General features: G+C 36.5%; 1 protein-coding gene across 1 annotated transcript in view; it reads left to right on the forward strand.

The window, feature by feature from the left end:
* Apime-ASTA (allatostatin A) overlaps window positions 1–15362 on the forward strand; it is a 38908-nt gene extending 23546 nt beyond the window's left edge. Inside the window, exons 2-3 of the mRNA XM_033473380.2 lie at window positions 12830–13107; window positions 14867–15362. Of these exons, the coding sequence (XP_033329271.1) occupies window positions 12841–13107; window positions 14867–15205 (606 nt within the window). The 5' untranslated portion in view covers window positions 12830–12840 and the 3' untranslated portion in view covers window positions 15206–15362. The remainder of the gene's footprint in view (window positions 1–12829; window positions 13108–14866) is intronic.
* The last annotated feature ends 757 nt before the right edge of the window (window positions 15363–16119 follow it).

Raw genomic sequence — 16119 nt, forward strand, 5'->3', positions numbered from 1 at the left:
AGAGAGAGAGAGAGAGAGAGAGAGAGAGAAGAGAGAGAGGTTGAGAGGCAGAGAGGGAGAGAGAGAGAGAGAGAGAGAGAGAGAGAAGGGGTGAGAGGGAGAGAGAGAGAGAGAGAGAGAGAGAGAGGACCGAACTCGAGACAGTCAGTGAAAATTAATATGAATATATAGGCGTAGCGAGAAAATCGATAAATCACATAGGCGTAGCAAGCAAATTGATGAATTACATAGACGTAGCGAGAAAATCAGTAAATCACATAGGCGTAGCGAGAAAGTCGATAAATCACATAGGCGTAGCGAGAAAATCGGTAAATCACATAGACGTAACGAGAAAATCGATAAATTGCATAGGCGTAGCAATAGCACCGCGACACTTACGGCACAACAAAATTGTGACATTCGTGGAGAAATCACTGTACATCCATGTCCATCTGCTGTCTATATCAACTATAACGCTATCATTTCGCGGTTGGGGTAAATGAACTTCGAACGACGCCGCATCGTTGTCGATTTGTACACAAGGATATCAACAGCATCACTTCCTCTCGTGGTATACTCCGCACCTTTGTAAATTCCAAGCTCCTGTACGTCACACGAGAAATCAAATCCACTTCCAATCTAAATCTGATCGCACTCTACATACAGCTAACTTAATTGCCTAAATGGATTGTTTCTCATTTCAAACTGCTTCCTATTTATTTATTTATTTTTATAAACGGGCCAGACGCCCTTTTAATTCTCTACAAAAATTCAATATAATAAATAAAATTCAGATAATAATAATAGACATATAATAGACAGATAATAATAATAATAACAGCGTAACAGTAACAATAACAACAATCATGCAAAAATAAATAAATAAAATTCAAATAATAATAATAATAGTAATAATAGTAACAGAATAACGATAGCAATAATAACGATCATACAGAAATAAATAAATGAAAAATGAAAAAAATTGTTTTAAATTGAAAATATTTTTGCGACACTCTTGACGTTCGTAATAACTTTTCTGCTTCATCTAAACGTTCCGTTATTATTGCAGCAGGAAAATTATCGTACCATATCATACTGTATCACTCAGTATGTACATATAATCGTATTTACTGTGGAATATGCATCAAAGGGTTTTTCCCATTGACACATCGATAAACTGTTATTATTATTATTATTTCTCTCATTTTGCATAAATATCCGCAGTCTGATAATGAACGCAGCAGCAATTTCCATGTTCGCATATCTCTCAACGAAACAATTACGTTTAATCTAACAAAGTCGCTCGCAGAAAAAATAAACTATGGAGTTTCAGTCTTCTAAACGTTTTCGTATGTATCTGCTGCTATCTAAATCCTTGCCCTGACGCTCTGTGCAATGTGCTTTTACTTTCTTTTTTTTTACTCTGGATCAGCAATCCTTCAAGATTTTTTTTCTCGGGATCTGCAGTTTTTTTTATTGCCCCTTTCAGTGGATCTATTGTCTTTTAAATTTTGTTTTCTGGATCCTGCTGTTTTCATTCTCTTCCTGTGGCTACTGCACGGTCTACCACGATTTTTTCTACTGGATTTAGTATAGCTTAAATTCTGTTTGCGTTGGCAGACAGTGTTTTTTAAAAGCTTCTCTGTGGATCTATGGATCTGTAAATTGTTCCGGTGGATCTATCAGCCTACGAATATTCTTTTCTGCGATCTTTTCAGTTGTTTTGCCATGAATCTGCATCTTTTCAATTTACTGTTAATCTGCAACTCTTCAATTCTTTTTTATGGATTTAGAATTTTTAGAATTTTTATCTGCAATTTTTCAGTCGTTTCGTTGTGAATCTGCAACTTTTCAATCTTTCCCTGCGCGAATCCGAAGTCCTTCAATTTTTTCTGTGCATCTGCAGTCTTTCAATTTTTTTGAAGTCAATTTAGATTTTATTAACTTTCTCTGTGGATCAATAATTTTCAATAATTTTTCATCAATTCTTATCCTACAAGCATCCAGTGCTTCATTCATTTACTTGTGGATTAGCAATCTTCCAAAAAGTTACTTCAAATAACCTCATTTTCCGATTACGAGTTACTTTTGGGACACCCTGCATATTGCACGGTGTCCGTCGGAGATAGTTCTTAAGCATTTTGATAAACTTACAGAAGACATTACGAACTCAGCATTAAAAAATTGAACTAATTTAATTTGAAATATTTTAAAAACTTTCGTCTTTTACATGATTAATCTTGACAAATAAATAATGGTTTGAATTTGAACTAAAAAATATACTTACTTTAAATATATATTATTTTTATATATTATTATGTATTATTATAATATTATATATTATTATATATTATTATATAATATTATATATTATTATATACTTTCTTTAAATACTTTAAATATAATGTTACTTATGCTTTTAAATAAACCAAAAGCATAGAAATATGCTACTCCATAATAACTGGCTCCATTGTCATCCAACGCTTTTATTCTGAAAATTAATGTACCCTCGGTTGGGGGAAAGAATCGAAAGATCGAAGGTCATAACCCGCAAAGGATCGGTATTTCGAAACGTGTCCTGGGGACGCCCCACAAGCTCTCGCAACCTCCAGCCGCGAACGATTGATCAACTGTAGGATACGCGTGATGTAAACGCGTGATCAAACATGAAACGACGAAATGTAGTGCCAGCAGCGACGGGAATAGAAAATTTGTAAATCTGCTTCCGGAAGGTGTGCTTCCTGGTTTAAAGAGTTCCCGATATATCGTTGATGTCACGTGTCCTTCGGCTTATTCTCCGCTGATCCGAAATTCCATTAGTCTTCCCTGCCGCACTGTGAGTCAAGAGACGCCTAAAAGCGATAAAAAGTCTACAACAGTTTCATAAATGTCCCCAAAATTAGGACAAGATAATGTACAGGTAGTTAACTGAACATTTGCGTCACAATTATAGTAATTATAATCAATATTTATGTTAATATTTAATTAATATTTGTTAATATTTATGATTATAATAATTCTATAAATAGAAGAATTTATATAATAATTCTTTATTTTTATCAATTATTAACACAGCTACAATATGTGTGACAGAAATATAAAATTGCTATTTACAGTGCTGTTATTTTCTTAATTTGACTAATTACTGACGGGAATAATTTTACTAGGCATGTATTTGAATTCTGCAAAATTTAATTGTGATAGCATTTTTCGTCGACCTGTGTATGTCATTTAAAATTTTTCTTTATCTTTTAAATTAAAAAATAAATTTTTACTAATTTAATTGGTGCCATTACGCAGGATTATGGCTTAACTATAATATGCAAAACGAATTAGCTGCTGCTAGATTAGCTGTTATTATACTGCTTTCAAGTTTTGCTGGAATTAATAAATAAAAATTTTTGTGTTTTTGTTTATGCATTTTACACGATTACCTTACAGTATGAAAAAAATAACAACTATATGGGAGGGCCACTTCGAAATGCCATTCATGTTAAATTAATTGATTACAATTTTAATTACTTCAAGCTATTTTACTTGTATCTGAAGTGCAAATCAAATTTCTGTTAAAAACCGACTACAACATAAAATACTAAAATTCTAACATAAATCAATTTTATTAAAAGAAAACGAATACAAAATTAATTTTTATAAGAATGTACAATTACTTTTATTCCTATTCAAAACTTTAAACGCAAATGAAATGCTAATCAAATTTCTGTTAAAAATCGACTACAACATAAAATACTAAAATTCTAACATAAATCAATTTTATTATAAAAAACGAATACAAAATTAATTTTTATAAGAATGTACAATTACTTTTATTCCTGTTCAAAACTTTAAACGCAAATGAAATGCTAATCAAATTTCTGTTAAAAATCGACTACAACATAAAATACTAAAATTCTAACATAAATCAATTTTATTATAAAAAACGAATACAAAATTAATTTTTATAAGAATGTACAATTACTTTTATTCCTGTTCAAAGTTAATTTAGATTTATTTAAAATGATGAAATTTATTTTCTCTGTTTAAAATTGAATGAGAAAAAGCCATTATAGTACAAACTTATAATAACGCTGCAGATGCTTAGAGATTTTTCAACAAAATTCACCGCGTTAACAATTTTAACGGACCAGCATCGACGAGAATGATTACTGGTAGCACGGTTCATCGATAGCCGCATTGTCAACGCTACTTGAAACGGCCCCGATGATTTATTGTCCCGATGATTTATCGAAACTCGCAGTGATTGATGCGTCGAAAACGCATAAGGCAAGCTCGATTGATCCCGTCGATCATTCCGCCATCTTTTTTCTCGCGCCGCGGCCCTTTTCAATATTCCGCGACATCGTTCGGTTCACTGACTCCGGATCGACAGCGAAAGCTCTTTGAAAAGCACCGCGGAACGCTCGATAGCGGCCCCCGGCCCGATTCGATAACGCGGACTGGAAGTTTCATGGATCGTTTGATGACTTTTTCATCGCCGTTTCGACGATCCCGTCGCGCACCGATCGTTTTTTTCAGGAGGCTCGTGGGAGAAGCCGAGCAGCGAAAGTGAGCTCGCAAACTTGAATTTACACGGATTAACCGGGGGGGACGAAGTTACCGCGGATTGATATTGGCTTCGAAATAAAAATACGAGGCTCCGTTGAATTAAAAAACAAATTACCGACGCCGACGCCGACGGTGACGCCGACGGCCGGCGTCCCGGGCACCTGTTGCCACGCTCGCTCCCCGCGAAACGTTTTCCCTCTTTTTCAAGCCCGCGATTTTCACGGGCTTCTCTTGAAAGAGACTCTTTTGTCGTCGTTCCACCACTCAAGGATCGTTTTATTCTTCGTTTCACCTCTTTGTTCTATTTTCGACTGGTTTATTGCGTGGAAAAATGCAATGCACGGAGAAAATGAAAGCACCGCTGTTCAAGATTCTCATAAAGATAATTTTGTTTTCAAACTCATGGTGCTTCGTCAGCCGTTTTTATTGTTGCAGAACGAAACGGAATAACGTAGTGAATTGTTTTTAATTTTCCATTCGTTGCCGGAGAAACGAGGACGGCGAAGTCGTTTTAAAAAATTGCAGTTAACATGATACCGAGAAAAAATAAGTTGCTATTAAATATTATAAAATTGGCATATCGTTTCTATTTTCGAAGCATGAAATCGTGTGATCTATGGGGTTGCTTGGAAAGTTGTTCTTTTTCGCGGAATGAAAAACGTTTTTTTCAATGCGTAGAGTAAATATTATTTAATAACGTTACCATTTAATGATTTAATTATATATAAATATTTTATTTATTATTATTATATTTATATTATTATATATTTATTATTATTATTATTATTATTATATATTTATTATTATTATTATTAATATATTATTATTATTATTATTTATTATTATTATAATAATTATATATAAATATTTAATTATTATATTATATTATTCATGTCTCACTGACACTCGCTGACACTTTTATGGTTGCTTCGAAATCTTATGCTCGTAGAAGTCCTGTTCTTTGTTGGGGAAATATCGAATCAAGTGCGTGAAGAACAGAATCAGAAACGGTATAAGTTTGTGAAAAGACATAATTTGCTATTAAAAATCGTAACGTCGATTCATACTTTCAATTTCCGTACGATTTTCAATGGCGACAGAAAAATTATTTTAGAATATCTTTGAGAACTGCTTTTATTTTGGAAGCTTCTAAACACAATAATCTTTCCAGAAAGCTGGAAATTTCGTTCTCATCTTCTGCCTTTCAATTAGGGCCATCAATTATATTACAAATTTTCGAAATATTACTTCGGGAATTCATATTTTTATTGATTCATCTTTATTTATTAACCCTTAGCGCTCGAGTGGTGACTCCGAGGCACCGCTAAAAAATGTTTATATCACATTCCAAAATAATTCTTACGTCAAGAAAATTGATTTGAAAAATTGTTAAAAGTATAACTGTTGTATAAGTCACAAAAGTCGATTTCACATGCATCAAATGCGCTCTGTCACATAAAATAGAGGCAGCATAGGTCAGAAAAATCATTTTAAATTTACAGTTAAAATGGCTTCGAGTGCACAAAGGGTTAACTTTATTGACTTATATTTACTTACTTATTTATTTATTTATTTATTTTGCATAAACGGGTCTGATGCCATTTTAATATTTCTACAGAAATTCATCATCATCATCATCGTAATAATAATAATAATAATAATATTACTAATAATATAATAGTAATACAAATTAATAATCAATTACACAAACTAAACATCCTAGCTTGCGATAACATTATGCAGTTGACTTCTAAAATTAAAACCATCATTGAAGGAGTAAATGTCGTTAGCACAATGGCAGCCAAATTGAGAATCCTATTCGAAGTCCCACATATAAACAACCACGAAATAATTCTTTCAATTTGTATTATCTAATTCTTCGTGCATTGGACACACACACACACACACACAAATTTGATTCATACATCCCCCGAATTTGTCATAAGATATTTTATGACAGAATGAATGATCAACGAGTGAAATGCAATTTCAACACAACGCATCTCGCCGCAATGAAAAAAGTTTCGAGCAGTCGAGCAAAAGTTAATTCCACGGTTAACCGTGGTTTATAAAAACGGACAGTTCGAGAACTATTCTCCCGTAGCCGCATTTAAGACCGCGGCACGTGTTGAAAAATCCGTCTGGAAATATTGTACGGTTTAGCGATCGCAACGTCCGAAAATTAAACGAGCCGGGAAAATGTGTTCCGAGTATTCTCGTACTGGCCTCCCCTCCGACGGGAATTACCACTTAAAATCCGGGATGATTTAATCTGGCAGACATCTAGCGAGAAATGAAACGCCGCGCCTGGGAGAACGTTGCTACTGAAAATTTCACTGGTTTCGTAAACGGGGGGGGGGGGGGAGTCTGGGGATTCAGTCGATAATCCTCAAAAAGAGCGCGGCAACTTGTTTTCGAAAATCCGAGAAAATAAGATCATTTATGTCAATAAATTGACAGCTCGAGCTATAAATATTATTCTTTAATTTGAATGTTTACTTTTTTGAAAATATCGGATCTCTGAAAGCATGGGTTTCGTTAAAAAGCGTAACGTAAAAAGATCATACGTGTGCATGTATTACCGCGATTATGTATCTATTACTGCGAGTCAAATATTGCGATATTGCGATAATATTGCGATAATATTGCATCTGAATATTGTTCTGTTCGTTCTACGATACTGTCGACGAGTTATCTCGCGCTGCAATTTATATTTTGCGATTTTATGGACGAAATACCTCGCGTCTGAACCTTCGTTATTCTCTGCTATCGACGAGTTATCTCGCGCTGCAATTTATATGTTGCGATTTTATGGACGAAATATCTCGCGTCTGAACGTTCGTTCTACGATGCTATCGACGAGTTATCTCGCGCTGCAATTTATATTTTGTGGTTTTATGGACGAGATATCTCGTATCTAAACGTTAGTTATTCTATGTTATCGACGAGTTATCTCGCGCTGCAATTTATATTTTACTGTTTTATGGACGAGATATCTCGCGTCAGAACGTTCGTTCTACGATGCTATCGACGAGTTATCTCGCGCTGCAATTTATATTTTGCGATTTTATGGACGAAATATCTCGCGTCTGAACCTTCGTTATTCTCTGCTATCAACGAGTTATCTCGCGCTGCAATTTATATTTTGTGGTTTTATGGACGAGATATCTCGTATCTGAACGTTCGTTATTCTATGTTATCGACGAGTTATCTCGCGCTGCAATTTATATTTTACTGTTTTATGGACGAGATATCTCGCGTCAGAACGTTCGATCTACGATGCTATCGACGAGTTATCTTGCGCTGCAATTTATATTTTGCGATTTTATGGACGAGATATCTCGCGTCTGAACGTTCGTTCTACGATTCCATCGACGAGTTATCTCGCGCTGCAATATATATTTTACTGTTTTATGGACGAGATATCTCGCGTCTGAACGTTCGTTCTACGATTCCATCGACGAGTTATCTCGCGCTGCAATTTATATTTTACTGTGTTATGGACGAGATGTCTTGCACCACAATTTCTGTATAGGACAAATATCTCTCATTTATCTACTTTTAAAGTAGAAATGTTTCCATCTGAAAATTTAGATTAAGGAATCCATTTACTGTTAGTAGACAGGTATTCGATTATGGTAAAGAAAGGATGTGCTATATTTTTCTAAACTAAGTTCTTTATTCTTATTGCGTATGAAATACTTTAAAATGTGGAAATTGCGATGCGAAATGTTTTTTCCTTAGCACCGCGAAATAGAAATTGCAACTCGAGATATCTTGTCAATAACATTAATAATAATTGTCGCACAACCGACACAGTGGTAGCGGGATGCAGTAAATTCTCCCTAATTGTCTTCCAACTTTGAGATAAAAATGCATAACTTGGGGAGAAGGGACACGATTTCCGAAGTCTCGCGGCTCGTTGTTGACAATCGGCAACTATAAAAACGAGTCGCGTGACTCGAAAAATCGTGTCCCCTCTTCCCAAGTCGTCCATTTTCATCTGAAAGTTGAGCGACAATTCGAGAGAATTTACTGTATTTCGTTCTCGGTAACCGAGTGCTTGATAAGGGAATCGTCAGCGGCGATCTTTTTCCATCGGTGACATTTCCATCGACCTCAAGCAAATTCCAGTGGATCCCGACGCCTCCGCAACACCTGATCCACGGATCGAATCCGCATAAATCAATGTAACCGAACAGAACGAGCGTGGACCGCGGTTCCCATCAAATATTCACCAGCGCCCGACCGCGATTTTCGATGATGCCTCTGGAGATCAGCGTTTAATCGCACGCCGACACTTTCTAAAATCGATCCTACGCGCCGCGAGCGTTCACCAAATAGTTAACGGTGATTTATATTCATTTGGTAACCGCGTAATTCCTAATTACTGGCGTCTCCAACGAATTAATTAGCGTTTAAACGTTTCCGCGTTAAACACGCCCCTGCGAGCTTTGTAACAACGGACACGCCGAGATTTCATACTGAATTTCATTCTCGAATGTCTTCTCTCGTCGACGGAAATCGTGGTATTCGGTGCGAAAACAGCTGAACTGAGTTTAGGTGAAAAAGCGAGATGGACAAACGAAATGCTGATTTATTCGTTTTAAACGAGGTAATTAAAACGAACGAAGTTTACTAATATGAATCGAATATCGGTGATCAAATATCAAACGATAAATTACGACTAAAATGCAGTCATTTGAAGTAGCAGTGGTAGTCGTTGAATATCGGAAAATGCAGAAACAGATTTAAGTTGGTTTCACGATTATTCGATATTTTTCTTCCGAAACGAAGTGAAATGGTAGCAGATGAACTTTATGCATTTAGTTTTTACGAAGAATTTCTATTTCTTAGAATAGGAGAGATTATAACTTGTAAAACAATGTATGTATTGTTAATGAATTCCTAATTCTACTGTGTTTAAATAAATTCACCATTCTCCCCGTTTGAAATTTCACTTGAACGCAAGAACTATATGCAAAGTTTCTTCTTATTTGTACCAATATTTATAAAATACTTCGATTTTTGTGGAAACCTCAGAAAATTATGTTCACTCTCTCGGCGGATGTCATTAAAGAAGTGCTTAAATAAGCTTTTCGTGATCATTTAAATTATTCAAACTTTGACATTTATCTTCTTAAATACTACCAGGAAATTGTTCGTGACTTTTTTAAAGCAACTTTTCCTGATACACTTAAATTTTGGTTCACAAACTCCTCTATTTTTATATTTAATATATAGGATGTCCTAATATTATTCTACAAGCGGGAACCTGTGGTCATTTGAAGTAACTTTTTCCTTAGCGAAAGTGCAATGATATCAATATATATCCTAAAATTAAAAAAGAAGAAAACAACAAGAAACCGATCGATAGTTTCTCATGACCTGTGGTGTTAATGCGACGTTAAACGGCAGGAAAAAAAGCTTAATTCGAGTTCAGATGCTTTTGCACTCAATATTACGTCAGAGAATTAGGGGATCGCCAAATTATGGGCAGAACATTGAAGGATTGCTGAATCGTAGAGAGAGAGAGAGAGAGAGAGAGAGAGAGAGAGAGAGAGAAAGAGAGACAGAGAGAGAAAGAGAGAGAGAGAGAGACAGAGAGAGAAAGAGAGAGAGAGAAAGAGAGAGAGAGAGAGACAGAGAGAATCGTTGACCATCGAACTCTGAGCACATGCACTGTTCTTATATTATTTTTTAAAAAACTGTTCAACAAGATTAACCATTCCATGGTGGACGTTTGCGACGATTTTATGGGCGCCGTAAATCCTTATGCAGTAAATCCAATTTTCTTTCATATATTTTTGCATCTACTTCCTCAAGATCGAGATTAATCTTCTTATCGAATCCGATATGGATGAGCGGAACCAGCTGGCAGAAAATTGAACCCTGGATGGAATACTTTGCCATAGATAAATGACACTATGGATTATTATGTCGCGACGCGGTTTGTTAATATCCGTATGAAATTAAAAGTCTTTAAGTAAAGATGTGTCCGTCTTAATTAAAACTTACGTAACCACTGTTAGCTATGTCGCAGACCACTAATATTTATTATCTATTTATTGGCTAATATTTATTTATTATTTTGATATAGAAGTGTTAAATAAAAAGTCGATATCAGTTGTTTTACTTTTCACATCAATAATGAAGAGGCTCAAGTTCGATTGGGTAGAAGCAAGTTACCGACAAGAATTATGAACAAAAATTACGAATAAGAATTATGAATAAGATTGAATAAATAATTAGTAGTGTTAACTATAGGCTCCACGCGACAAGAAGGCATCTCTGCGTCTACAACCCCCCCCCCCTCTTGCTAGCTGCAGCAGCGGGGCAGCTAGTAAGAGGGGGAATGTAAACGCAAAGGAACCTTCTTGTCGCGTCAGGACTATAGTTAACAGTTCACCTGTTAATTAAAACGTGCCTATACCGTAGTTAAACAACAAAAATATAGCTACTCTTATAAACATCAACATCGTATAAAACAAACTAGTATTTAAATGTTCTAAATCGTGCGATTAAATCAAACGTTTTAAACTGTAATTTCAAAATTTTAACTTTATAACGTTGTGTCGCGAATTACACAGTTATCTAACGAAAGTAACATTTCATTTATCGAAGTTTCAGTGGATTATCAGTTCGTAGAAAGAAAAATTTCATCCAAATATTAACGTCGAGTAGCTCATTTTTGGCCGAGAAGTACCTCGTTCAAGACCGCTGTGCCATCCGAGGGCCGGATAAGGATTTTTGTAAAAGAATCTTGCAATAAAATATTCTATAGACCCTCGCTCATTGTAAAGGGTCAATGCTCCAGCTTTACAGTAGGATCACGCGAGAGCAAGAACTTTTATATTAAATCCTCGAGTATCGCGATACGACTGTTTTTAGCATTCAATTTCTCGTGACTTTGAGGATTCTTAAACTCGATGGTAACCGGGAACGAGGCAAGACAAACTTCCCTCGCTTTAGGCAGAGAAGGGAAAGCAATTTTCCAGCAGGCGTCGGTATCTGTTCATTATTTCGCCTCGAACTTCGGAACTGAGTTCGCAGCCGGGACAGAGATCGCCGTCATTTTGATAACGTCTCTCGGGAGTAGTTTCTGACAGCTCGACGCGTTATTCCATTAACAGTAAGCGATGCACAATGGCGCGGAAATCGCTGGCCCGAGAATATCACGAAATAGAAAATAGTGCGAGATTAATGGAAACTTGCGAATTATAGGGATCCAGCAAGGCTATTGTAGACTGTAGGCTGTGCAGATACGAGAAGAATATGTTCAATTAATTATCTTAACATATTTTGTCAATATCTATATTGGTTAATCTGGTGCAACGATTCTCAACTTATGGTACGCGTTCCACCAACGCACAGTGCGGCCCTGAGATCAGTCATTTTTTTTTACCAAAAGTCAGAATTTCGGCAAATTTACGACGTAATTTTTGTTTCATCTCAAAGCATTAACTGTCCTTGTAATTACAGTGGTGTGAAACTCAAAATGATTTTGACGAGTTTCGTGACATTTAATTGAAAACTCAACAGAACATCATATTTGCATGTTTCTGTATTAAAAATGATGGAAATATAGCTTTTCTTTTTGTTTAAATATTAGTAAAACTGTCAAAGTTACTTTAAGTTTTTAATTACATGATCTTCTTTAGCCGAGACGCTCCCCGTATATTTAAAGAAGAAGTTAACAAAACATCATATTTGAATATTTCTATATTCGAGATAATAGTCATGTGGTTAAAACAATGGTATTATTAATTATAGACTCATAGCAATTTTTACATTTATACTGATCTTTGAACAAAAACTCAACGAAACATCAAATTTGTATATTTCTGTATTAAAAATAATGGAAAGAATAGAAAGAATAGAAAGAATAGAAAGAATAGAAAGAATAGAAAGAATAGAAAGAATAGAAAGAATAGAAAGAATAGAAAGAACAGAAAGAATAGAAAGAATAGAAAGAATAGAAAGAATAGAAAGAATAGAAAGAATAAAAATAATAGAAATAATAGAAATAATAGAAATATGGTATTTAGTTAAGTTTTCATTTATAAATCGATAACAATGTAAAAATCACTTCGAGTTCATAATCATGCACACCACTGCATACTTGCATAAAGATGTCTAGAATCCACAAAGAAGCAATAATTTTCTAAACTCTGAGCCTGCAGTTTCCTTCAAATTCTGCAAGATTTCTCAAACCGATCGTCTAGCAGTAAACATACCGAGTAGCTGCAATCAAAGCACTGCTAAAGGATAGCTGTTTTCTGTGCAGATTAAGCGAGAATGTTCAGGATGAGATCGAAAACTAGCCTGTTGACGTCCAGCGTCGCTTTCGTCTGTGTCGTCAGCGTCGTCAGCAAACCAGCCGCGGCGATGGACGAGACGCCAGCGTCTTCTTTGAATCTCCAACACTATAACTCGCTGGACTCGATTGGCTACGACGATCCTATGCCAGCAAAGAGGGCGTACACTTACGTCTCCGAGTACAAGAGGCTACCAGTCTATAACTTCGGCATCGGGAAACGTTGGAACGATAACGGCGACGATAAGGTGAGCTATCAAATCGATTTTTCCCCACCACCTTGTACCATCGCTGCTACGTTCGCACAGTGTTTGCTTTTTACTATACAGTAGCAATCGTTGCAACAATCATGCACATGCCGTTATGCGACAATAGATATAAAAATTAAATGTGATTCATTTTTTGTGCCTGGCACTGCACACATGGACTAGTAAATTAAAATTGTTGGTGTGTTTATAGAGTCCTGGAAAGGAGTGACATTTGTTAATAATAATACATGGATTACTACATATATTTTGTCTCTTTGGTACAGTTGGTATAATATGATAGTGTAATTTAATTAATACAGTGGTATGAATAATTATAGGCTGAAAGTAATTTTTACATTGTCACTGTTACATTAATGCAAATTTAATATAATACCATATTTATACATCTCTATTATCTATTATATATATATACATATTTTTAATATGCAAATATACATTCAGTTAAGTGTTCTTTAAAATATACAGGATGTTTCAGCTGTGAAAGGGGCCACTTTATTAATAATTACGAACTCGAAGTAACTTTTATATTTTCTGTGACATTTAAACAAAAACCAAGAACAAAACTATACTTAAATATCTCTATTTTTTATTACTTTTAATATACAAATATACATTATAGTATATAAAGATATACATATTTAGTTAAGCGGTTTTTAATTTTTATACGAGGTGTTTCAGTTGAAGGGGACCATTTTATTAATAATTATGAACTCAAAGTTACTTTTATATTTCCTTTGACATTTAAACAAAAACCAAAAACGAAACTATTTTCTGTTATTTCCAATATGGACATTTACGAATATAATATTTTGTTACGTTCTTCTTTAAATATCGCTAAAAATGTAAACGTTATTTCCAGTCTATAATTATTTACACAACTGTATAATATAAATACGAGAAGTATAAATATACTGTATTTAAATACTGTACTACTGTATTTAAATTTAACTAGTTCAATCTGAAGCAAACCATATGCAACAATATTCATTGTTGAAATCAATAAGTAGTTAACCTAGCACTATATCCAAGTAACCGTTCTCTTATCCCAACATTTACGTTCCAATGATCAATTTGTATGTTTGAGGTTATGTTTTCTCAATTATAATTTTCCGAGGTTATGTTTATTCGACGTGAACGAGTACGTATGAGCCACTCCACGCGAATTCGGGCGCCTTTTGGACTACCTTGTTGTACTCAAATTTTCGTCAAATTTGAACATAATATAGTCGAAGCCTAATACGAAGCTCATTGGCTCGGCCGCCAATTACCTCGCCTCTCATTAGCCACTGCTTCTCCGTTAATAACTCGAAAACAAAGCCGCGAACTGCATTTTTGCTAAGGAAAAAGTTACTTCAAATGACCTCGGGAACCGCTCATTTCTCTATTACGAGTAACTTTCGAGACACTCTGTACAATGGTGTACAATAAGATAAAATATAGGATAAAACACAGATATCGTAAAATAGACTGAAATAAAATGTATTTGACTAGAATGATGAAGAACGATAAAATGGACGGTAAAAAGAGGATAGAAAAAAAATGAACTTGATCCCATCCCTATTGATAATCCTCCGACGTTTCCCTCTTCTTCGCAATAACTCCACACCTTTCTCCTTTACCGTCGGCCATTATCCGTTCTTGCACGCTTCCCGCACTAAACGTTTCGCTCCAAGCTTAGATTAAGCATAAAACTAAATTGGAAAACATTCTAATCGGCGCACGATGATCCACCTTGCAGAGAGGCCGCCAGTACTCGTTCGGCCTGGGAAAACGCACGAGACAGTACAGCTTCGGTTTGGGCAAACGCAACGATAACCCGGACTATCCTCTCAGGATGAACTTGAACTACATACCGGTCGACTCAGTTTTCCGCTCGCAGAAGAACCTGGACGACGTGATCCCGGAGAAACGGGCGGTGCAGCCGTACTCGTTCGGGCTCGGTAAGAGGGCGGTTTACGTGCCGGCGTCCGGCGAAGCCTCCGGCAAAGGGAACAGGCCCAGCGATCTCTTCAGCCAGAGATACGACTTCGGGCTTGGCAAGAGGATGTTCGAGGACGACGAGGACACGCTGGAATAGGACCTCGTCGAGCTGGCTTCGCCGGGGATAAAGAGGATAGAGCGGGGCCCCGGCGAAGTAGCCCGCGCACACGGCGTAGCTCTATTTCGATGTCGCAGAGTTTTGTTCTCAGACGAAATATAACGATCACGCAACAATAAAGACACGTTTACAAGTTTGAACGCCTCATCCCGATCTCTCCCATCCTATCTCGCGCGGGAAGATCGAGAAGATCGATCGATCACGCGTTGCGGCCTTCGCTCGGCCGGGTTCTCGCGGGCTGCGGATTCTTCTGCGGGCGTTCCTCGCGCGAGTTCCTGTCCGAGGCGGACAGGCGTTTCTTTCCTTCGAATAACGTAGCAATAGAGCATCGGTTCGGTTGAAAAGCAGTCGTCTCTCTTCTGTGTTCCGAACGCGGAAAAATCCGCGGCCCGCGATGGAAGTTAGCGTCCAAGTATCCCGAACGAAGTTGCGTTGCGTTCCGGATCGCGCGGAATTACCTACGTCTGCGCGACCGTGTCGTCGCTGGACTGCGGATTTTACGCGTTCACGACGGAAATAGGCGATCAGAATTGAAGAGAAGAACTTAAGAACGTCTACGCATCGTTTTCGAGTCGTTCGAATGATCGAAGGGGGAAAGGAATTTCTGTTCGTCGCAATCGTCGGAGGATCATTTTTATCTTAAAATCCGCAGTCCGGTCGTCGATTGACGCATTTGCTGAACGAAAGATGCGCGAGAACCTCGAGGAGATATTCCGCGCGATCGTTTCGGAGAACTTTGCGATGTCTCTCTAATTGACGCTCGGATTGTCCAGAAAAATTGGGCGATTTGGGAAGAGAAGGTACGATTATTCGAGCCTTGCGGATTATTTTTGTAATCAAGAACTGTCATCAAGTATAAAAACGAGCTGCTGGGCTCGAACAATCGTACCTCC

This window comes from Megalopta genalis, chromosome 3 (assembly GCF_051020955.1).
Source record: "Megalopta genalis isolate 19385.01 chromosome 3, iyMegGena1_principal, whole genome shotgun sequence".
In the NCBI taxonomy this organism is placed as follows: Eukaryota; Metazoa; Arthropoda; class Insecta; order Hymenoptera; family Halictidae; genus Megalopta; species Megalopta genalis.